The 25,010-nt window shown below is 39.5% G+C and overlaps 1 protein-coding gene across 2 annotated transcripts in view; it reads left to right on the top strand.

Moving 5' to 3' along the window:
* Positions 1–25,010, top strand: part of LOC116246470 (stromal processing peptidase, chloroplastic) — a 75,203-nt gene that overhangs the window by 46,120 nt on the left and 4,073 nt on the right. Inside the window, exons 16-24 of one of the 2 annotated variants that reach the window (XM_031618363.2) lie at positions 1,571–1,798; positions 4,020–4,172; positions 11,279–11,405; positions 17,838–17,970; positions 20,938–21,058; positions 21,151–21,231; positions 22,277–22,378; positions 22,544–22,691; positions 22,968–23,115. In XM_031618363.2, the coding sequence (XP_031474223.1) occupies positions 1,571–1,798; positions 4,020–4,172; positions 11,279–11,405; positions 17,838–17,970; positions 20,938–21,058; positions 21,151–21,231; positions 22,277–22,378; positions 22,544–22,691; positions 22,968–23,059 (1,185 nt within the window). In that variant the 3' untranslated portion in view covers positions 23,060–23,115. Of the gene's footprint in view, positions 1–1,570; positions 1,799–4,019; positions 4,173–11,278; positions 11,406–17,822; positions 17,971–20,937; positions 21,059–21,150; positions 21,232–22,276; positions 22,379–22,543; positions 22,692–22,967; positions 23,116–25,010 lie in introns of both variants that reach the window. The other variant, XM_031618362.2, reaches the window with a different exon arrangement.

Raw genomic sequence — 25,010 nt, 5'->3', positions numbered from 1 at the left:
TTGAGGGACCTATCTCTCGCTGATTTGCATTGGAAGAGAACAAGGGGATGAACCACCAACATCAACAAAAGCAATAGAATAACCACAGCATAGAAGCTATTTCTCACACGAATAAAGGAAAACATCAAAAAACCAGAGAATGCTTCAGTGTGTGTGTGTGTGTGAGAGAGAGAGAGAGAGAGAGAGTGAGAGAGAGAGGGCAATTTAGATTTTTTTTTATGTGTTAAACCATGCTTTATTTAAGGATGGTGAGAAGTGCCTATTTGAAATACATTGCAAAAGTTAGGCAGTTATGTAAAAGTTTTTGAAACTTGACATGTTCTTTGTAACGAACACAAACTTAAGCCTGCTTTTGTAAATTTTTCTAATAATATTTATAGTGATGCAGCCAGTGGATGAATTTTGTAATATTCATGACTTCTTAAGGGTTTTGAAGAAGCATTGTGGCAAATATCATCCTGGCGTTTTTATTGTTGAGCTTTTCTCAGGTATTGAATGGAAACTCTTGCCTTTCCTAAAAGCTTTCAAGAATTCAAAAAACATTTAAAAGTATAAACAAATGAAAGACAGGCAATTGTGACTTTTTTACTCATTGTCTTACAAAAAATTGATAAAAATCCGGAATTAACTGATAAAGTGTTAAAAAAGTTTAAAATACATTAAAATAATGTTGATCAAGAGGCTCATAAATAATGTAATATTTTCATCTTGGTCATATTTTCTATTTCTTGGTTTTGTCTTGCTGATATTATTGCAATTTTTTAAAATATTGCCAATATTTATGGCAAGAGGAGAAGTCTTCGTTTTGCCACAGCCACACGAAAAAAACCATCTGATCTTTTTCGACTATCTTCTGTTGTGGTAGAACTGTAGTCTAGCTGATTATGCACGCTAAGAACTTTGACCAATTTAAAATTTCCTGACAATAAGGTGGAAAACTATTGCTAAAACAATGTACATTTCAATATATCAAGATAATTCAAGATATTATCATGATGTCTTTCTGAGATTTCCTTTTTTCTCACACATTTTTTTCACACCTTTTATTAATTTAATTTGCTTCTTACTTTATTTATACACTTAACAGGTCTGTGTAAACTCATGAGCTAAAATGCATTCTGTGATTTCGATATCAAATGGTGCTCTACATGGAAACTTGAGCTAAAATTGAGTTTAATTTTTGCATATTACATTTGTTGAATAGCTTATTACACAGGCTTGAATATGTCTGTCATTAGATAACTTGGGTTTGACGTCTAACGAATGTGAGCTACTCAAATTCGTTAGCTGAATTTGAGCTACTCAAATAATCTGACCTTGAACATGGTTTGTTTTGGTCCATTCAGCTTGTTTCCTATCCCTGGAGATCAGTGTGGAGTTTTAAACTTTAAAAACTGTTCTATTTGATTGTAAGGTGGGTCACAGTGATTCTTTGTAGTTTGTTTGTTAGTGTCATTCATCATACTTCTATCTTACCTTATTGTGATATGAATTTGGTGGTCTTTAATGAACTTAACGGTTCTTCTTTGTATATCAATGAAAATGATCTTATCATTGATGAGGCATGCAGCATAATGTGTGGCTGGAGGATGCATTTGATAGAGCAAGGCAGCTTTATTTATCCTATTATCGTGCCATTCCAAAAAGCTTAGAGCGAGCAACGGCCCACAAGCTAATGATGGCAATGTTAGATGGTGATGAGCGATTTGTTGAGCCTACACCACAATCACTGCAGAAGTTGACACTGCCATTGGTTAGAGATGCAGTGATGGATCAATTTGTAGGTGATAATATGGAGGTAAACTGACTGACTTTGTTACTTGCCTTCTCCCACTATAGTTGACGATGGTTTCAGTCCACTATCTCAAAGTTGTTGCATCAGGCAAACTGGTTCCCCTTTTTTTTTTTGAGTATGCACTTGTGAATATGTTTCTTTTCTGGTTTTATCATGTTTATTCTTTGTGTAACATTTCTGTGTGCATACGTTTGTTGTCTTGCTCACTGTTATCCATCCTGTCCTCTATTTACATTTCTTGATGGTTTAGGTGGTGATAAACTGGCCCTTTCAGTAGTTTGAAGCAATTCATTCTCTTTGTTCAAAATGAGAGCATTATAATTGGGAGAATGGGTTGTCTGTAGGGATTTTTCTCTGAAGGAGATTTTGTCACATGCAATTCTGAGATTACTCAGTGTGTTGCAGCAGGAAAGTTGTTACGATCTTGTAAATTGGTTAACAAAGAGAAAGCTTATCCCAAATTTGGGTGAGAGCTCCAGGATATTCTCTAATAGTTATCTCTCCTGGTTTCATATTCATAATTCTTTCTTGAACAACATCCTTCATGATGTGGCTTTTTAAAGATAGGCCCATGCTTCATGGGCTAAGTTAGCAAGATTTGCAGTTGTACTGAAATCACTTCATTTAACAGCCTCAAAACAACTTGATGGTGACAGGTTTTCCCAGTTTTCCACTTTTTTTCATAATCACTAATAGCTTTTTCTTGTCATTTCCAGAACGTTCTATGGCTTTGCCATCTATTTCTTTTGTAGGATTCGATTTGGGTTCTTCCGTGGTTCCATTAGCGAATCTCCAAAGGCCCTTTCACCATTGAGGTGTTTATGGTAGAGGTGCATGTAGCATGGTAGAAGTAAGATTCAGACGAGAAACTGGCAAAATCCTTTTCTTCCATAATGGACACAAGAAGAAACTGACATGAAATGCTTGGAAAGAAGGCAATGAATGAACCTTGAAGAATCACAACAACAAGATGTCCAGTTCTGCTATACAACCAACAGAAGCCACACCACAAGGAACAATGACACACTACCTGGGACATGAGCAGGTTGACATTTCACAATCAACCTCGCTTTGACACCATATGGTGAAATAGAAAGAACAGATGGTTCTTAAGAACAACAACATGTCTTACACTCCAAACTCTCAAAGGTCAATGGGGTTAAACTGAATTCATTGAAGAACGGTCTCAAACTCCCAATGTGACAAGCAAGATTGAGGCTCAGCCTCTATTTTGAAATTGAGAAGAAATAACTAGTTGTTAGATATCTAGCCACCATGACTAGCCACAACTTGCTCTGACAGCCATTTAATGGCTTAACTAAGAATTACAGTAAAAGAAAAATGCTATACATGAAAAGTACAACAAACAGCGGATCAGACTAAAACAGAAAAATATATGTATACCTCAACATGTATACACATTATGCACACACAAAACCTGGTCGGATAATTTAATAATAGCACCATATGAATACTAGGAAACTGGTTCATTCTCCATCAATGCATGTTCTATTTTATCTTTCCCTGTGACTTGTTTCAGTATACACACACTCACACACATGGTCCAGTTAAGTAATTTAACAATTGCTCCGTTTATTCTCCATGAGTATATTTTCTATTTTGTCTAGATTTCCTAGGACTGGTTTCAGGGACAAAATCAAATTCAAAGTGGTTCTGTACTCGACTATCTCTTTGAGTCTTGTGAATGATCTTCAAAAGCAGGGACTACAACAAAAATAACTGCTGTGTATTTTCTGGCTGGTATATGTGCTGGCAATATTCATTTTTGAAGAAGTTGACTATAGGTTGGAACTTGGAACCTAGAATAGTGGGTCATAAGGTATTTTAGACACATCTTTCTGGCCTATGCTAGACAGAATGGAGGCATGATGCTTTCTTGATGGTATACTTGGAGGGTGGAAATGAGTCAAAACATGCTTTGGAAGATAAGGAGCACAAATAAATCATCCTTCACCACGGGATTCAGTTTTAGGTTCTTGTTTTTGCAAAGGACAAGCAAACTGGATTATATTACATGTACATATCAATCTTATTGGATTGGTATATGGTAGTTGATTCATCTACTGGAAGTGTTCTGATGACATTTTTCATCACTTTTTGATGATGGAATAAGTACAACTAATACCTAGATTTCACATTTTTTAAGACATGCTTTTAAAGCAGGTCCTCTTCTGTCTTGCTAATGTGCTTCTCGATTGTTCAGGTGAGCATCGTCGGGGACTTCACCAAAGATGAGGTTGAGTCTTGCATTCTTGACTATCTAGGCACTGTGAGGCCTAAGAAATCTATTGTAGAAACTGATGGGAGCAACAAAATCTTTTTCCGCACATCACCATCAGATCTGCAATCTCAACAGGTAAGGCCCCTTCTTTTGCCTAGAAATTGATACAGAAAGCAGTTTATTTGTTTATGTAACTAGTTCTTATAACTGAATCACACACAATCCTTTTAACTTATGTTTCAACCTTGATTTGCACTTTGAAGGTCTTATGTTCATTTCCATGCTATTGATTTTCAGCTATGTCATACTAATATAGTGCTCTTGCGAATTCACCTTTCCATGTCCAACTAGTCACAATTTTATTTTACCACCATAGATGCTCTTCTACAATGAAGAAGGGCATGCACTCCTGTAGAATGATAATCATGTTAGATATTACTCACATCATGTGTGGAACAGTTGATGGACAGTTAGTTTTTCTGCTTATTTAGTTAACTTATTCTGTAGCAGGTTAAGTACAATCCAAGTGCGTCTGTTATGAACCTGGGTTGGTTAGATCATACCTGCTGTTTCTCTCTCTCTCTCTCTCTCTCTCTCTCTCTCTCTATCTTTCTCAGACACCCACACAAACACACAGCATAGGCGCACCACAGATACATGCTTGGACTATTTTCACAGATATAGTTATCAGCTTTTTTTGTTACGGTAACTTCAGAAGATTTTGAGAATTTTGTTTTTTCTTGGGAAACTCTCAGAAATTTAAAAATCTTCAAAATATATTAGTAGTAATAAAATAGTATACAAAATTGTGAATTTTTGTTAATTTTCTTAAAAAATATTTGGAAAATATTCAAATAGCTTTTCTGAATTTCAAGAGAGAGAGAGAAAAAGAGAGCGAGAGAGAGCCATGCACCATCCATGCATATTTCTGTGCTAGAGAGGGAGGGTGAGTCCACATCTATTTTTTTTTTTTTAAGGAAAATATCACAGTAATATTGTTATAATATCATAATCAATATATTTTTTTGGTAAATTTTGAATATCATTAGTCAAAGCTATTTGATGTCAATGGCATTGGAGTCCACCCCTTCATGAGGGTGACTTTCCGTGTTTTCCATTTCTTTGTTTTCCTGACATCCTTCTGTGGTATTTTGAACATATCGACAATGTCTTGGATATATAACTGCCAGTAATAACTACTTAGACTGTTTAAGAGTCCATTCATGTTATAGTGTGCGGCATAAGGAGTAGATCTGGCTTGGTCTGATCTCTGTGAGACTTTTAGGCACTTGCATCTGATCAATGGTTGGGCTTGCCATACCTGGCTTACATACAACAGGGTTTACTCCTACATGTGGTGGATGTGCATTGTGCTTGACGTTATTAGACAAAACCTTCAAAATATTTTTGAGAACCTGAAGGCCATGCTGTAGGGGACCATGCGTCCTATGGATTACGGATGACTAATATAGCACTAAGTGCTTTGAGCTTAATCATTAATTCCATGATCTCTAAGCGATATGTCCTGCCCTAGGGTGCAATTCTAGGCAAGAACAAGGTTAACCAAGAATGACTGATGATTGTCACATTAGAAGCATCTGAGAACTACCCAATGCACATGACATCTTGGGCCCAAGTCAGCTATTGGAAGAGCTTAGAAGTTTCAAGACTATCCATCCACCTGCATTTAGTTTTCTTAAAAGGGTAATCAGGTATAGCCTGCAATGAACATAAGGCGACTGGCTGGTTCAATTACTTTCTTGTAAAATGAGGCCATATATAAGCTAAATGCTTCATAAGGGGTGTTAAATATCTTGGAAATGAAATTGCAGGCATAGTCTCTTCATTTTTAGGTATATACCCTTTCTATGTTTTATAATTCTCCTCTCCTTTGTCCTACTATTTCCTTCACTATTTCTCCCAAGATTTTGTCCTTCTTTTCCTCCCTCCTGCCATGGAGCCCTCTATTGCCCTACCTAGGCTGCCCTCCCCAGCTCGCTTTCCAACATTACTTCCACACCCCTCCTCACATTCAGGCTATGGCGTACCAACCCTGACGAACTTATCCGATATCGTAACCCAACCCACTGGACAATCACAACCACCTACTCCTAGCCCATTCCCGGGTTCCCAAGGCATGACCACCTATGTGCTCTCCATGGATGAAGGATCTAGTGGCACCGTTAGATGCCTCTGGTAGTAGAAGAACCATGTACTCTGTTCTTGGAGCCATCGGAGCCCATCTTCATAGTCTTTTTTGAGTTTTTTGGCCTGAAGCACCAAATACCAACTAGCAGAGTAGACGAGGAATCAATTTATAACAATGTCTTCATTGGACCCAAATCAATTGCTTCGGGCAACAATGAATACCTCTGGATGTCTCAAATGTTTGTGTTGGAAGCTTAGGTTGCTAGTCAAAACTCATTGAAAGGACAAAACACATCAATCTTTTGGAATGAGCAGGCTATCAATCAATGTACTCCCCTTGTAACGATCCAACCTACTGTTGGGCTTGGACCCCTGGTCCAACAGATCCCAACCCACCCCCCATAGCAGTTTTGGCTCTATCCCCAAAAAGGCTTGGAACTAGGACACCCAACTATTTAAGAACCTCCTTTATAAGCTCTTGAAGATCCCCCACAATTTTCAATACGAGACTAAATTTTTGGGGTGTTACAATCCACCTCCTTTTAAGACACACGCATCCGCACGCCTGGGACCCCAAGTCCGAGTGTTGAACTATGCTCTGTTACCACTGTAGACCCACTCTGTGCTCGGACCTTGGTCTAGCGGATCACAACTTGGCCCTTAGCAGTTTTGGCTCCAGCCCCAAAAAGGTTAAGAGCTAGGACAACCAACTATTTAACACCCCCCTTTATAAGCCCTTGAAGATCCTTCGCAATCTTCAATGAAGGACTAAATTTTTTGGGTGTTACACCCTTGTTGCATGTGTTCATCCACTGGGCACAAGAGGGAATTCTAAAATATATTGATTGGTTCCTTTAGGCATTATGTCAGTATTTTGGTTTCTAAAATATTGGGAATAATATTCTATGATTAGCAATTCACTGATTTTTAAACTGAAACCTATGTCACATGGGTACGGGTACAGGTGCAGGTGCGTGTACAGATACAAACCATTTTCAAAAAACTTAGGTGCAGGGGTACGACCTTACACACAGACACACATATATACATATATATCAAAAAATTTCAAACAGAACCTAGCAAGACAGAACCAAAGTGAAACACCTAGCAAGACGGAACCAAAGCCATATAAGGGGGAGATCACCAAAGAGACTTAACCATAATGAGGAACAAAACTAGAACCGCTAGACTGCAACAATCAATCATGTAAAATCAGCATAGAACAAGGATTAAAACAGAAGATGAGCTAGAATAAAACAGAAGATGAAAAAAGTGAAGAAAGAAATGGGAAAGAAGGTCAAACAAAGAATCATAAAGACTTCAGAGAAAAACAAAAGCCATCCCAGAGAGAGAGAGAGAGAGAGCATTGTTCCTCGACGCCGACATCTGGTCCACCGACACCGAAGATGATGGAAGGCTCAGCACATTGACTACGCACATGAGAAGATGATGAAACTTGAACGCAAACAAACCCCGTCGCCGCTCACCGCCTGCCTTCACCGCTCGCCGCCTACCGTCGCCTGTCGTCGCCGCTCGCCGCCTGCCATCGCCGCTCGCCGCTTGCCGCCTACCGTCGCTGCTCGCCGTTCGCCTGTCGTCGTCGGTCTTCGGTGAAGAGTGAAGAGGAAGAACAGGCCGACGTAGACGAAACGAAAATGTTTAAGGGTTTCGAAAATTTTAACATAAAAATTGTTAAAAACATTAAAATGTAAAAAATGTTACAATTAACATCAGACAATTTTGGACTCGTCAACTTTGACCGAGTCCGAAAAAGGTTGAAAATGATCCGGGTACGTTGACCGTACCCGGTGCGGTCCGGCACACCCACGCCGTACCCGACGCCACACCCGAATTGGTATCGGTACCGTGCGGGTACTCCTAAGGAGTACCCGTGTGACAGAGTGTGACACATTTGTTGTCTATTATTTGATGTATTAATATTATCCTTCTATATTGGTATGGTTGAAGAATCTAAGTATGGTGGAAATTCTACATTAGTGGTTGATTTCATATGATTTTGAATCAAATCTTTGGATCTTTGTCTATCCTTCAAATATAGGAAAGTGAATTTTGTCCACTCAATGTGTGCCTACTCCCTTTATTTAAGGATGTTAAGATGTGTTTATATTCAGTTTTGGGTTTAAGAGGGTACTTTTGTAATAACTTTTCCTTTATATGTTTCTCTTGTAACTTCTCTCTCTCCTCTAGTCTATATAAAGAGGAGTTAGGGCAGATTTCGAGGTCAATCAAAGATTATTCTTTCTAATCTTATCATGGTATCAGAGCAGCAGCCGTCTCCTCCTCCTTGGCGCGCCGATTGAGCGGCGCCGCCCGCCGCCTGACCGCGCCCATCGCTGCGCTTCCTCCACCCGCTCGTGTCCACCCATCTCCGCCCGTCGCTGACCTCTCCACCCGACGCCTCCGCCAGTCGCTGTCCTGACCTCTCCGCCCGACGCCTCCGCCCGTCGCTGACCTCTCCACCCGACGCCTCCGCCCGTCGCTGACCTCTCCGCCCGACGCCTCCGCCCGTTGCTGTCTTCTCCGCCCGACGCCTCCGTCAGCTGTTGCAGTCATCTTCGCCGCTGCCCGCCGTGGCTGTCACCTCCGCCCGCCGCCGCCGTCCGTCACTGTTGCTTCTCCGCTGCCGCTGAATCGCCGCTGCACGCTGCATCGCCTCTGCTGTCTCCACCACTCCCCCTCGGTGTCGTCGGGAACTCTTCATCTCTCCCGACGACACAAAGGAAGAGGTATTAGCGCCGCTGCTAATTTCAGACATCGCTCAACACAATGGAGGAAACCGAGCCACGGAATAGGAAGTGCAGGCAAAAAGAAGACAATCACATATCGAAAGACAACATGCTGATCATGAAGCAGTTAACACGGGCAACAATCCATAAGTCTGATCGGCTGGAAGAGGCAACAACAGAACTGAACGAAGACAGATTACCAGAGGCGACAGCGAAGACGCTGAGAGGAAAATCAGCGTGCAGAGCAGCGGCGGAGTAGAGGAGGCGATGCAGCGAAGACGCTGAGAAGAAAATCAGCGTGCAGGGCAGCGGCGGAGCAGAGGAGAGTGGTGGATGCTCTTCAGTCTAGAGGCACCTGGACACTTGTTACTCCTTCAGCTGATGCAGCCATTGTTGGTTGCAGATGGGTCTTTACTATCAAATACCGAGCAGATGGCAGTATTGACAGATATAAGGCTCGTCTGGTTGCAAAAGGCTATACCCAAACTTATGGGGTTGATTATTATGATACCTTCTCTCCTGTGGCACGACATGCTTCCTTACGGATTCTCCTTGCTGTGGCTGTCAGCAAGAATTGGTCCCTCTCACAGCTTGATGTCAAAAATGCCTTTCTCTATGGTGACTTACATGAAGAAGTGTATATGCAGCAACCACCAGGGTTTGTTGCTGAGGGGGAGTGTCAGAAAGTGTGCAGATTGAGAAAGGCGATTTATGGTCTGAAACAGAGTCCTCGAGCTTGGTTTCAGAAATTGTCAGAGAATATTGAGAATGAGGGCTTCAGACGTTCTTCGGCCGACCATTCCCTCCTTGTCAAGAAGACTTCTACAGGTACGGTGATAGTTCTTGTCTATGTTGATGATATCATTGTTACAGGGGATGATGATCAGGGGATTTCCAACATCAAGGATGTCCTTGGACAACACTTTGTCACCAAGGACCTTGGTGAACTACGTTATTTCCTTGGTATTGAGTTTGCCAGAAATCAAAAGGGACTTATCATGTGCCAGAGGAAATACGTTACTGATGTTTTGCAAGAGACAGGGATGCTGGGGTGTCGGCCTGCATCCACGCCTATGGATATCAATACCCGCTTGTATGATGATGATACTGAAGATGTTGATGCGAGACAGTATAGAGGGATTGTTGGGAAGCTCCTATACATCACTGTTACTCGACCTGACATTGCCTATGCTGTTAGCAGAGTGAGTCAATTTATGGATAAGCCCAAGAAAGTTCATTGGGATGCTGCTATGATGATTCTTAGGTATCTAAAGAATTCACCAGGAACGGGACTCTTCTTTCAGAATGGTACCTCACTCACTATATCTGTGTATGTTGATGCCGACTATGCAGGATGCCCCTCAGACAGAAAATCCACTACTGGATTTTGTGTGTTTATTGGATCCAACTTGGTTACATGGAAGAGTAAGAAGCAAACTGTGGTTGCCAGATCAAGTGCAGAATCTGAGTATAGAGCTATGGCTCAGGGTACTGCTGAAGTTATGTGGGTTAGATCCCTGATGTTGGATCTTACTGTCGAAGTGCCTCTTCTTATGCAACTGTTATGTGATAACAAAGCTGCACTGTTTATTGCTAATAATCCGGCTTTTCATGAAAGAACCAAGCATGTTGAAGTAGATTGTCACTATACTAGAGACATGATTCAAAAGGGGTTTGTAAGTACCTCACACATTTCAACTACAGGGCAAACGGCTGATATCTTTACTAAGGCTCTTGCAAGGGGACCATTCCAAAGCTGCTGTTCCAAGTTGAGCCTATTTGACATATACGCTCCAACTTGAGGGGGAGTGTTAAGATGTGTTTATATTCAGTTTTAGGTTTAAGAGGGTACTTTTGTAATAACTTTTCCTTTATATGTTTCTCTTGTAACTTCTCTCTCTCCTCTAGTCTATATAAAGAGGAGTTAGGGCAGATTTCGAGGTCAATCAAAGATTATTCTTTCTAATCTTATCAAAGGAGGTGCAGGTGGTGGGTCCCAGTAATTGTTCAAAAAGAGCAGGAACAGTAGCAGCAATTTACTTTCCCATGGATTCCCCCTCCTCAGAGTCCACACACACACACACACACACACACACACACACACACACACATATATAACACTTTTCTCAAAAGGTAAAATTAAGGTTTACAGATTCTAATTTGAGAAGTACAAGAGGCTTGTTTGGAGAAAAAAAAGCATGTATCTTTAAAAGTGCCTTAAATTTCAAGGGTGTTTTTGATTTTTGGTGTCTTGCAGATATTGTATCACCGACCTAGTGTATTGCAGGTCATGACTACAATTTTTATCTCTCGACAACTAAAAGGTACTGCCTTTTGTCTCCGCAGGTTTTCTTGAAGGACACTGATGAGAGAGCATGTGCATACTTAGCAGGTCCAGCACCCAATCGCTGGGGGTTGACAAATGATGGGCGAGATCTTTTCCAGTCCATGGATAACTTGTATGTTTCAAATGGTATGCTCAGATACACTGTCTCTATAAATTATTGCAGACAGCATTTTTTGTTTTTTGTTCAAGAAGTTTTATGCCCTATATTTTCAGTCTTTTCGTCTATGAAGCAAGTAATTATGATAAAACGGTAAAATGAATATAGACTGGTGAATAGCTTATTCTGAAGTGATGGAAGTCAATGTCTGATGCCTATAGTATGTAGCGACCTACACAAGATGGGTCTGATGCCTATAGTATGTGGGAACATACACAAGATGAGGCTTGATAATGCAAATTACTATGAAGGTAGAAGCATTGAAAATCTGGTATTTGGATGTGTTTCGGTACTAAGTTTTGTTAAAGCCACTGATACAAAGTGAGTGTTGCAAAGCGAAATTTGAGTAGTACTTCCATGTCGCTTTCTGCATCAAAGTTCAAAGTTCCAACCTACAAACTCCCGAATCTGAGGTGATAATGTGTATACCTACAAACTCCTGAATCGAGGTGATAATGTGTATAGCAATAAATAAACCACAAATAACCTAAACAGTACAATATATGTGACTATATGGCACTTTCAGGGGCAGAGACATGGGGGGGGTTGGGGCGGGGTACCCCCCCCCCCCCCCACATTTTTTTTTGGAAATGTACATGTAAATTTACAAATTTTTTATTTAACCTATATAAAAGTTTTGAAAAATTATATTTCGGCCCATGTCAAAATTTTGAAACTATAATTCGCCCCCTCATGAAAAATTCCTAGCTCCGCCTCTGGTCAGCTTATAGCCTGCATGGTGCAATTAGCTCAAGGATAATAAAAAAATGAAAATAAATTATCTGAATTTCACTATTGGAAGTTTGCCATTTATTACAGCCTATGTCACATGGGTACATGAATGAACCCAGGGTACCCATGTAGGTGTGCACACTGTGCAGATTCTTTGACATGGGTACATTTCGGCTATTGGGTAAACCATAAAAAACGGTGGGCTTGAAAAAAAAAAACAAATCTGGTTCTGATGCTGAAAGCAAATGATCCTCCCTCTCATTTGCTTTCGGTCATGCAAGGAAACAGAAAAATGAAAGTAATTTGTGACTGAAAGCAAACGAGAGAGAGAGATTGATGTGGGGAAAGAGGGTTTTTGGCCAGGGAAGGGCAGAGGGAGGTATGTGTGTGCATGCATGTACCACACCTTTGCGCGGGGGTGGGGGGGGGGGGGGGGGGGGGTGGGTGGGAGAGAGAAAGCGAGAGATCTTTTTGCTCCCTTTCAACTCATTGTACTTTTTTTCTTTTTAATGAAATTTTCTTAAGCTCCCTTCCCCCTACCTCAATATTACCTATATTACAAATAAAAACTTGAATATATATACACTGTGTTGCCCCTGGACACGCACTTTCAAGCTTTCCTGTGTCTGCACCTACAACCATACCAGCACCTGTGTTACTTAGGTGACAACCTAAGTCACAGGGGTGCTTCAAAATGCACCCAGCAGCCGTCGACACGACACAGGTGCGGCTCTGACATGCATCCAAGCTGCACCTGATTTTTTTCCTTTTTTTTTCTACTTTTTCTCACCCTTTTTCTCCTTTTTCCTTGCCCTTTTTCATTTCCCTCCTCTCTTTCGTTCTTTTTCAAACTTTCAGCTTTGCCCCTCTCTTTTTAAAAAAACAGACAGTCAAAGGTGCAGCAGTCGTCCCTTTTAAAGGACAACCAGTCTGCTGTCCTTTAAAAGGACGACTAGACTATGTATATTTACAAGAAAAAGTTATTTTATTTCCTCTTTCTTTCTTTTTCAAGCTTCCAACTTTTCTTTTTAAAAAGAAAGGCAGCAAAAAGACCAGTCTGCTGTCCTTCGACCAGAGTGCTTACATTAAAAAAAAAAAAAACTTCATTTTATTCAATCAAAAATTTTAAAAGTTAACTGCCCTTAGAATGCTTGTCCTTTAAAAAGGATCGCCAGACTGTCTATATTCTAAAAGACCATTATTTTATTCAATTTAAAACTTTAAAAAGAAAATACATTTCTATTTTCATGCACCCAACCCTTACATTCAATTTAAAATGCACCCAACTCTGTTTCCACTTGCTCATCTTTGCTGTGTGTTTACTGTTTTTCAGTTCTTTTTTGTGATGTTCAGGATTTAATGATTGTTTTATGAAATGTGGAATTGTTTGATCGTTGTTTTCATTGTATACACTACACTATACATGCTTGAGTTTGACTGTTAAAATGTTAATGTTTTTCACCTAGATCAGTTTTTTGTTTTGCTGCAATGATGGTTATACTGTTGTTTAATGTTTACTTGCTTAGCATATTTTCATGACTAATTTCTGCTGGGTTTTGCTGTTTTTTATAGTATCCATAATTTGATCTGTTTTGCTGCAATGACTGTTAGCACGGAATGTTTGAAGTGTATTATAAACATTTACTCATTTACCATTTACTGATTTAGATTTTAGTATTTTACTTAGCACAAAATGTAGATAGTGTAAATTTGTATTTTTGTTTTGTTTATAGACAATTTTGTTATGTGTGTGTGTGTGAGAGTATATAATATATTATACTAATAATAATAATAATAATAAATTACCCTCACCGCACCGCTGCACCTAATTTTTTTGGAATGTGCGCTCCGGCACCTGCACCTGTGTGACATAGATTACGACAAATACTTGTTTCATAGATGTGCTTTACCACCTAATAATTTTAGTCGTACAAAGAATTTGTGATGTGGTCTTATAACTGCCACAGAAGAACTATTAGAGTTCTTAGCTATGGAGTCATTTGAAGTCACCAAATAAGATAACCTGGCCATGATTTGGTCACATTTGCATATATTGGTGATGTATGAGTTGGTGTTACTTCCACATTTCTCCCCTTCTTGTTAAGATTCTTGCTTTATGTCTTTGTGTTTCTTTTTTATTCAAATAAAGATGAATTTTTTCTTTAAATATGCTTTCAGCTAGCATTGCTTTGTTCAATGTTGTTAGCCTCTTCGGCTAAAGCTGCTTTAAAATATGCACAACCATACCTGTCCTTTTGTAGTGGTTTTTAATCAATTCCCAACCAACTCAGTTCAAGCTTCTTCTTGTTATTTTCAAAGTAGTGGAGTTCTTCCAGGGATCAGTGAACCTTCTCTTTGGGGAATGTGGATTTGATTGGCATTAAAAATTTCAGACAGTCCCCTTTTGTATTGATAACGATCATTGTTTCAATGGACAATTGTTTTTCAAGAATCTGTTGATGTAGGAGTGCAATTAATTTCACCGACGGCCACAAAGGTGTTTTATCGAGTACATCTTGTCATGTGTAGCATGTGTCTAATTAAGTCACAATGTGTCATCCTTTCCTCTTATTGCTGTCTGATATATGCACACACACACTGACACAGTCACACACAGTTGGCAAACTTGCTTCTCAAGTACTCTGGAATAAGAATATATCAAGTAGTACCAAATACCTTGGAATAACTTGCTTTTGGTTTTTTATTAAAAACAATATGTAAATACGTATACATGTATGTGCGTACAGTCACATATATATGCGTATATAATAGCATGCATATATGTATATTGTATATATGTTACTTTTATATATTTTTTTTCATTTTGTTTCTTTTTTTTTTAATTGTTTTGTTTTTTAATTCATGCCTCCATCTTGCTAAGTTGCATGGGTACGGGTCTAGAGATACGGGTACGGATATGACAACTTTACAAAATGCGGCTACCGGGGTGCGGCAGAATATATATATATATATATATATATATATATATATATATAGCACAAAAAAATAAAATGAAAACGTCATTTAAATAAACAGGTGATATAAATAAAAACATTACTTGCTAATGAACAGTAACCCTAAAAACAGAATGAAAAACTGAGTTAGAAAGAATTAAATCAAGCAAAATTAAGTAGTTTAAATCAGTTTCGATGTAAAAAGTACCCAAGTGTGTCCAAGTACCCAATTTGGGTACGTGTACAATGACATGGGTACGTGAACCTTATTGAAGTGGCCATGTGACTTAGCAATCTCGGCATCGCCCTCCAAGCCTATTTGGCTTTTTGAATAACATTGCTGTTTTTATGTTCTTCCTGTGCCTTAGTGCACAAGTGTGTTCAAGAGAAAGTGTATGTTGTGCTTTCTGCGTTTAGAATACTTTGTTGTGTCATCAATCAAGTCATTTAGACTTGATTTTGTTTTTGGAGGCTGTTTTCACATTGTCATTCGTAGTTTTTTGTTTGATGATATAGAGATCCTAACTCAACTTGAGGTTGATCATTCTTTAATCCTTTAGAAATGTTGTTAGGCATATTCTTTGTCTGAACTCCGAATCATGCTCTGAATTGTTTCAAGAAGATGCATTTCTTTTCTTTTGGTTATCCCCTTTTGTGGAGTTCTTGCACACATAAAAGAGGCATATAATCACACCAAGTGGCAGGTGGATCTACAATGCCTGAAAGCCTGTCATCAATTCATTTCATCGGGCAAACCCTTCCTTTAAGAGGGCACTTGATTGCATAGCACAATAAAACTAGAATAGTTTGTCTTGAATTGTGCTGGAAGACACATAAGTAGTGTATCTAAAAACACCTTGTTCTTTTGTCCCATGTTTGGTTCGTGTGGACAAGTGTGAAGACAAAGTCGCCAATGTTCAGTTGTTGGGCAAATTGGACAAAGCCTATGTAAATGCTTAAGATCCAAGACTAGTGCAGCCATTGTTAAGGTAGACATGTTTGCAGGGTTTCTCAAAATGTTGTACTTTTCTTTACATAAATATCATAATGAATCATAGTATCATACACACATGCACCATATGATCTAATCAATGAATTACATAATAAGATTACCTGCTTACATCCTTTTTGAAGGGAAATACTTTTGTTGTTCGCCTTTCTCTAATTTCATGCTCCTGAATCCAGAACATACTCTTCGCTACATGCATAGCAGAAAGAGGAAAAAGAAAAATCATATTAGAAGAAAAATGGTGGACTGGCAGATTAAGAGAGGAGGAAGAAGAAGAAAGACAGAAGACCTTCATTGGGAAACAGATTACATCAAAGAAAAGCACATTGAAAGAATACAATGGCCTCTTTTGACAAGAGGAATAACATATTATGGTTAGGCTGCCAGTTTCACACATCTTGGCAGATTCCAGCAGTGCCTCTGATATGGCCTCCATTGTAGCAAGAGTTGAAAACGAAAAAGAAATAAAATAAGAAAATAAAGAATATGTGAAGGAAAAGAAATCATGAACAAGAGGAAGAAACCTATCAAGACAGCCCAATGATGGGGATCCCCTGCCAAAGAAGAAGAAGAAGATCACAAAAATCAGAGGTAAGAAGCAGAAGCATGACTATGAAGAAGATGTTTTCTGGAGATAATGGTGATGATGATTTGCTGGAGAGGATGCTAGAAGTGTGCCTGGGCACAATGGTTGATGAAAAATGTAGCTGATGTTGGCCCGTTTTTCTGAACAAAATGATTTTGAAGCACTAGTTTTTATCCGTACAGGCAGTTTTGCTCTGCCAAATTGTTGAAACATGGTTTTGGACACTAATAGGAATGTGGGTATGCATTATTCCTCTGATTCCTGTGTTGTCGTGTTTGAAACACCCAATGTCAGGCCACACTAAGTGTGAATGGTGTATGTGTTCTCCTGCAAGTGTATGGAATTCAAACACCCATATGATGGAACCCTTCTTGCAGCATGTAAATTAAAAGAATAGCTTTGATGCTAACATGGAATGGACCACTGAAGCTTTAGGAGTAGAAGTGAGGAAAAGCTAAACAGACTTCTTCTGATACTACTTTTTTTCCATGGACCCATTTTTTTTTTCACATGTTTTATTAGGGATTAGGGAATGTTTTATGAGGCTAAGAGAAGGGGAAAAAACGAAACAAAAAGGGTGGAAAAAACAAACATAAAGATAAAAATATAATAAACAAATTATGCAGTTCCAGTAGAATATATGACCAACTGTAGTACTTGCTTTTACCAAATTAATGATATGCACAGACTGTACATCTGCTTCACCACCACCTTGATATGGAAGGCATGTCCGGGTGGTTCTTGCTCTTTTACTTACTCTTCCTTAGTATGTTAACGTCTTACCGTGGTGAAGCATTCATTGCTTTTTGCATCATAGAGTGGTCACACTTGTAGTACTTGCACATTCAAGAAATTCTTGGCCTGTCTTTATTAGCAATGGATGCTATCACCTATGGTCAGCAAGAGTTGTAAATAATAATTAATGCATATTGTTAACAAATAATAAAGCTGAAACTAAAAGCATTGTTTGTAATATTATCCTTATCTCATGTTATCCTAGTCTTAGATATTTGAATACATCTAAGGCTCATAGGATTTTTTTTTTTTTTTTTCAAATTTGTTCATCAGTAATTGTCACTTTATGTTTGATTCTAAAAAGACACAGTCATTACTTCCGCAGATGAACAAAATCTGGAAGAGGCACTTAACTTGCCAAATAAAGATGGGGAAAAATCACTGACTTGCAAGATACAGCATCATCCTCTTTTCTTTGGCATCACAATGGGCCTGCTAGCAGAGATAATAAATTCCAGGTCATTTTAAGACTTTAAATTGAAAATTCTTAGATATTCTCATGTTCTGTTTTATTTATCCGCGTTCTTCCAAATGAGAAGCATGCAAAATGGTCTTTTGGAGGCTCCTAGAATTAATATCTGCTTGATTGATTTCTTGCAAGCGATGAAAAAGGGTGTGAGTTGTGAAAGTTTCTTTGTCATGGCAGTGTCAACCTTTGACCTTTATCGATGCTTTAGCAATGACACATTAAATCAGTAAGATCTCTGGCGGTTCTTAACAATCAATAGTGGTATCTTTGTTCTCCAATGCTCTGCCGGGGAGACAGGAAATGACCTTTTCCAGTTTTGCATATACGAGGAATCTAAACAAGCCCGTCATATTCATTGAACTTCTCAAAATCCTGAGTCACACAGTGCCACCTCCATTTACCATCATAATAAAGGCTACCATATAACACAATGTTTTCTGTTTATTCTTTCTTTTTGAAAGGCCATTTTGTCGGGAGTTGTAGCACATTTTCTTTATGCAAAATACCATTTATGCAAAGCATTTCTTAAAGTTTGATAAATATTCTCTTCTGAGTCTGTTCAAGAGTTCTTAGCTTGCTTTCAAATTGGTTCTTGATCTCATTAAGGAAAATGTGAAAATTTGTAAAAGCTTTTGATTTGAGCTTGAGGAAATTAATCCAGTTATTTCTAGTATAATCATAAAAAAATACCAAATAATAAGAAAAACCTTTATCATTAAGGGGGAGTAACCTTAAGCATCAGAATGAAGAAGTTCAAACTTCAAAGTGCTTTTTGGCACAAACTTCTGACAGAAAAAAGGCAATGTCTTCCTTTTGCCAATAATACAATCATTCCAATTATACATCGTCTTTGCAGAATTCCTTCAAGAAAGGAATTATAAAGATTTTTATGTTGTTCTGTTAATCTTTTTGCTTTTCGCTGTTCGTGTGTCTGTTAATACAAGTTAACTGATTAGTCAGCTGAGCGCATTATCTTAAGACTTGTCACAAAAAACGTATACGGGTATTATACGGCAAGGAAAAAGACGGGTATAATATGGCAAAATTGTATATCCCTGGAATAAAATGGGAAAAAGACGGAAAATTTTTAAAAAATAAATAAATAATCCTAATAATTATATACAAATAAAGTAAATGAGAAATTTAAAAAAAAACATTGAAAAGTAGATCATATCTACACAGGACCACGTGCATCGTTACTTTTGGAGGCTATGAAAAAGTGTGATGCATCGGGGCCTCTCATGGTTAACATTACAAAACTTTACCCTAAATCTGATTGTGGTGTCTTTGATCCGTTACAGTGGAAAAATCCAAACTGGGCAGTGTGTCTGCAAGGTGAAGTTTATTCACCTGAGGAAGACACGACAGTTAAATTAGTCACAAAACTGTGGGTCTGCCAAGCTCGTTATCGACTTCCCATTAGTGAAGCACCAGCAGGATATTGGGTTCTAAATTTCTAATTGAGGGTGTAGAATCTGTAGATGAGTCCATTATGAAAACTGCCACACTTTGTCCATTGGAAATGGATGAAGATGTTTACATCTTCCATGATTCCATCCCTTAGGCTTTAATACCCTTTCTGTTGTGAAAACAGCAACTGAGCCCCTAAATCCTAGTGACTTGCCCAATAAACCGTCGACCCAACCTGATTAATAAATGAAGTCATTCTCAACACCATTGATGCTCGACTAACCAACAAATAACATATAAAAGTAAAGCTATGCCATGAAAACAGCAACTGAGCGGTGAGTTTTAAACTGTAAAACAAAGCTCTCTCACCGCTCGTCCCCTCTTCAGTTGAATGAAAATGAGTAGGAGACGAAGGAGAGGATGCCGATTCCCGTCAGCCTCGGTGACTCCCGGCGACCCCCTCTCACCGCTCGTCCGTCTGGTGTCCGCTCTTCAGAATGCCCCCTCTTCAATCTTCAGTTGAGAGACGAAGGAGAATCTTCAGTTGAGAGACGAAGGAGAGAATCGCGGCAAGTTTTTAACCAAAGCCCTCTTTTCGTCTGTAAAAATACATTTTTGCCCTTAAAAGGAGCGACTAAGTTAAAAAAAACCCAACTTTTTTACAAATATTATACGCTGTGCCATTTGTTTAAAACTCACCGTGTGCCTTAAAAAAACTGTGGAAGACGCGTATAAAACACGTTTTATATGCGTTTTTTATTTTTGGCCGTTTTTTTGAAAAAAAAACGCGTCTTGTTCCTGTTTTATTCGTGAGAAGCGTTTTTAGCGTATAATACGCGTTTTTTTTAAAAAACGGCGTTTTTTGTGACAATCATCTTGTGAACAAAATTTAACCTTTTAGATCTTGAGTAACCAATCATCTTGTGTGTCTTCAATTTGTTCTTGCAGACAGAGTCTGCATCTTACTTTCAGAATCTGCTTGCGAACTTTACAGAGAAAAAGGATTACTGCAGTTCTAATGTTATCTTTTTTGCTTTATGCTGGTTCTGGCTATTCTTTTTTTCTGTGTGTGTATGTGTGTGTGTGTGTAGATACAACTGATTGACCAGCTGAGGTCATTGTCTTACCTGTTGAAGCAGAACTTTGGATCAAGGATGAGTGTAACAGTAGTAGAGTTTTTTCCAGATAAGATCTCTAACATAAAGTTCCTATAAGTTGCTATATCGTGTACATCTTCTTCTTGTAATCTCAATCCTTTTTTATGCTTGCTTCTTCAAATCTCACTTCTAATTAATAACAGAAAATGACATCTACTTCTAAAGGGACATGAAATGTAAGGGACAAATCTGAATTATACCCATAGATATGTCCTGAGAAAAGCTTACATCTTATGTGCATTTTCAAATGATTGAACCTATAACATCAATGGGGAAAAGGTTTCGTGCTTGTGGTTTTTGTTGTGCAAGGTGATGTTAGATCACTTTGTTGTCCACTTCTCATTAGACATGCATACTTAGTCAGATCTTTCTCATTCTTCATTGTACAGGCTCTTTACGACCGTTAGAGATTCTTTGGGCTTGACCTATGATGTTTCTTTTGAAGTGAGCCTCTTTGACAGGCTGAATCTTGGGTGGTATGTCGTTTCTGTGACATCTACTCCAGGCAAGGCATGTATTTCTAACATGAGTATGCTAGTTATTTGCTGTGCTTTCATTGATTGCTTCTTTCATGATAAGCTTTCAGTTATGACAAATTGCAGGTTTATAAGGCTGTGGATGCCTGCAAGAATGTTCTTAGAGGATTGAATAGCAATAAGATAACTCAGCGCGAACTCGACAGGGTTTGTAACCTTGCTGTAGTTAATGTTTCTTAGGCAACCATTGATGATCTTTTAAAGTTCTCATTATCATAGGTTCTGCTACAATGATTCCTCTTGTTAAGACTGTCCAAACTAACCTGCTGAAAATTTGGGTTCTATGAGCACTAATCCAATAAAAGACTTGCAAAAGAAATTTAAATGGTTGACAATAAGGTATGAAGCTTTCTTAGATTATTTTAACTTCAATTTGTTGGTTTGGTCTTGAGAATCCCTTTTGTGTGTAAAATTGTGACTGTATTTTGCTAGTTCCAAATATGCGCTTGTAACCTTGAGTACATCTCAATTGGAAACCAAATCTAAATAAGATAAAAAAATTGCATGCAGATTGAATTTTTATCTGGACCAAACCTGATGTGATTTAAATTAGTCGTCACGGTGAATATTATCCAAACAAATTCTGAAATACCAAGACAAATGAAATGAAATTCAAAACTTAGTATCTTAGTTAAGGGAAAAAAAAAAGAGTTCTTTCCTTTTCTTTTGGTTTTTTGAGGTGTTGGGGGGGGGGGGGGGGGTGTTGTTCATGTTCATGGTGATTCTGAACCATGATATCATACAGTGTTTAAATTTGTAGTTCTAGTATAATTTTGCATTTGCCCAAGTCAGGCCAGGTATTCGCCGGCAGCCCGGCCCGGTGCCCAGCCTTATGTCTGATCTAGCTTTACTTTTCAAAAACGTTTGTAAGTCAAGGTGTGGTACCTTAAGTTACTTTTGTTTTTAGAGTAATTGCACTGAAAAAGAGAGAAAGAGCGACAGAGAGAGATTTAGCCTGCATAAATAAGTGTTCCTGGATATTGCTAAGGTCTACAGCTTTCAGATCCAGCAGACATCACATCAAGCAATATGCAAGATAGTGAACATGTGCAATGGCAAGCAGCTGGAGCCTTAGGTTGCATATGTGGATCTGTTTATGTTTAAATGTTCCGGCGTAACTTATGCTTCTGTTTGATATACTTTCCAAGATGTCCTGATGTTTAAATTTAACGGGAGACCACTATTTTTGCAGGCAAAGAGGACTCTTCTAATGAAACATGAAGCCGAAACTAAATCAAATGCTTACTGGCTTGGACTTCTAGCACATTTGCAAGCTTCCTCAGTTCCAAGAAAGGTTCGCTTTGTTTTAAATAATCTTGTTTTACTGCTTAGCCTTGATGTCCTGCTCTGGTGTATAGATTGGTTGCGGTAAATTGCAAAATATCCTTTTGGTTGCTCTTTGTACTATTTTGTAGTCACTATTCAAGTAACTGGGAAGCCTATTGTCTTCTTATTTCAGGACATATCATGCATCAGAGACCTGCCTTGGCTCTATGAAGCAGCAACAATAGAGGATGTATATGTAGCATACAACCAATTGAAGATTGATGAAGATTCATTGTATTCGTGCATAGGAATTGCTGGGATGCCACCAGGAGAAGATTCTGGTATGTTATTTCTGCTTTGCTAAAGGTAGTTAGTGATTAAATGGTAGTACTATGTGCTGAAATGCACTAGTGCATGAAGTTTGGCCTAAGTTAATTTGAACTGCAAACTGGTTCAGACTATATGGCACTGGGTTGATCAAATGTCATTCAAAATTCAACTTGTCCTGTCTTAGATTGCAGTTCCCAATATGCATATTGACAACCTTGAACCCAAGCATATACACTAAGAAACATGCTTTGGGCTTTGTGCTTATACTGATATATCTCATCTTTTAGTGCCTCTAGAAGTTGACGAATCAGAAATCCACCATCCTGGAGTTGCTCCATCTGGTCGTGGACTGTCTACCATGACAAGGCCAACCACGTGATTATTTCATGGAATGACCGAACCACTTGCTGTCCTTTTGATGGATGAATGTATCAGGTGACTCTCTCTTTGTCTCTCTCTCTCTCTCTCACCCACTGTACCTACGATAGTGCATATGGATTTACCGATGAACCATCGGATGCCTCATTGATCGAATGTTGGAGTTTTGACTTTTATGGTGCTTCATATCTGTATTTTTTACATATAAACATTTTTCCATCCGGTCTAAATGTGTCAAATTTCAAGATAAAAAGACTCGTGTTTAATGATTGTTAAGATGTGTTTATATTCAGTTTTAGGTTTAAGAGGGTACTTTTGTAATAACTTCTCTCTCTCCTCTAGTCTATATAAAGAGGAGTTAGGGCAGATTTCGAGGTCAATCAAAGATTATTCTTTCTAATCTTATCATGGTATCAGAGCAGCAGCCGTCTCCTCCTCCTTGGCGCGCCGATTGAGCGGCGCCGCCCGCCGCCTGACCGCGCCCATCGCTGCGCTTCCTCCACCCGCTCGTGTCCACCCATCTCCGCCCGTCGCTGACCTCTCCACCCGACGCCTCCGCCAGTCGCTGTCCTGACCTCTCCGCCCGACGCCTCCGCCCGTCGCTGACCTCTCCACCCGACGCCTCCGCCCGTCGCTGACCTCTCCGCCCGACGCCTCCGCCCGTTGCTGTCTTCTCCGCCCGACGCCTCCGTCAGCTGTTGCAGTCATCTTCGCCGCTGCCCGCCGTGGCTGTCACCTCCGCCCGCCGCCGCCGTCCGTCACTGTTGCTTCTCCGCTGCCGCTGAATCGCCGCTGCACGCTGCATCGCCTCTGCTGTCTCCACCACTCTCCTCTGCTCCGCCGCTGCCCTGCACGCTGATTTTCTTCTCAGCGTCTTCGCTGCATCGCCTCCTCTACTCCGCCGCTGCTCTGCACGCTGATTTTCCTCTCAGCGTCTTCGCTGTCGCCTCTGGTAATCTGTCTTCGTTCAGTTCTGTTGTTGCCTCTTCCAGCCGATCAGACTTATGGATTGTTGCCCGTGTTAACTGCTTCATGATCAGCATGTTGTCTTTCGATATGTGATTGTCTTCTTTTTGCCTGCACTTCCTATTCCGTGGCTCGGTTTCCTCCATTGTGTTGAGCGATGTCTGAAATTAGCAGCGGCGCTAATACCTCTTCCTTTGTGTCGTCGGGAGAGATGAAGAGTTCCCCATTTTTCAGCTTTATCACCAAAATGGATGGGGGTAATTACGAGATGTGGGCCATGCAAGTAAAAAGAACCTTGATCGCTCATGAGAAGGAACATCTTATATTGGAGCCCGAGCCCGTACAGAAGGTAGGAAAATATACTACTTGGTTTAAAGATAATTCGTTGGTTATGGTATGGATTGTTGGTACTCTTACTCAAGACATTGCCAATGAAGTCCTGCATAAGGAAAGTGCAAAGGATATGTGGGATTCCCTTGCAGCCACCTATTCACAAGCAAGGAATGAAACAAGAATTATGCAGCTTCATCATGATATTCATCAGATGCGCCAAGATGGTCGCCCTCTACATACTTATTATTCTAGTCTCAAGTCCATGTTTGAGAGACTAAACAGCTACTTTCCTGCATGTAAGTGTGAACAACAGAAGGCATACAGAGATATGCTTATGGTCGGAGTATTTCTGTCTGGATTAGACTCTGTTTATGAATCAGCAAAGAATCAGATGCTCACTAGTCCCTCGATTCCTCCTATTGATGAAGCTTATAGTAGGCTAAGCAGAATTCCAATCCCTTCATCGACTGTTCTTGATACCACTTCTGCTATGCTTGCTACTCGTGGCAGAGGTGGGTCCCTCTTTGCCAGAGGACGAGGATACCGTGGCCGTGGCAATACCCCTTCGCGCCCAGTATGTCAGTTTTGTCATCGCATTGGTCACACTGTGGATAAGTGTTGGCAGAAACATGGTCGTCCAGCTGTTGCCAATC

This window comes from Nymphaea colorata, chromosome 1, assembly GCF_008831285.2.
Source record: "Nymphaea colorata isolate Beijing-Zhang1983 chromosome 1, ASM883128v2, whole genome shotgun sequence".
NCBI lineage: Eukaryota > Viridiplantae > Streptophyta > Magnoliopsida > Nymphaeales > Nymphaeaceae > Nymphaea > Nymphaea colorata.
The sequence above is the reverse complement of the archived record's forward strand: the minus strand, read 5'-3'. Positions and strand labels throughout refer to the sequence as shown.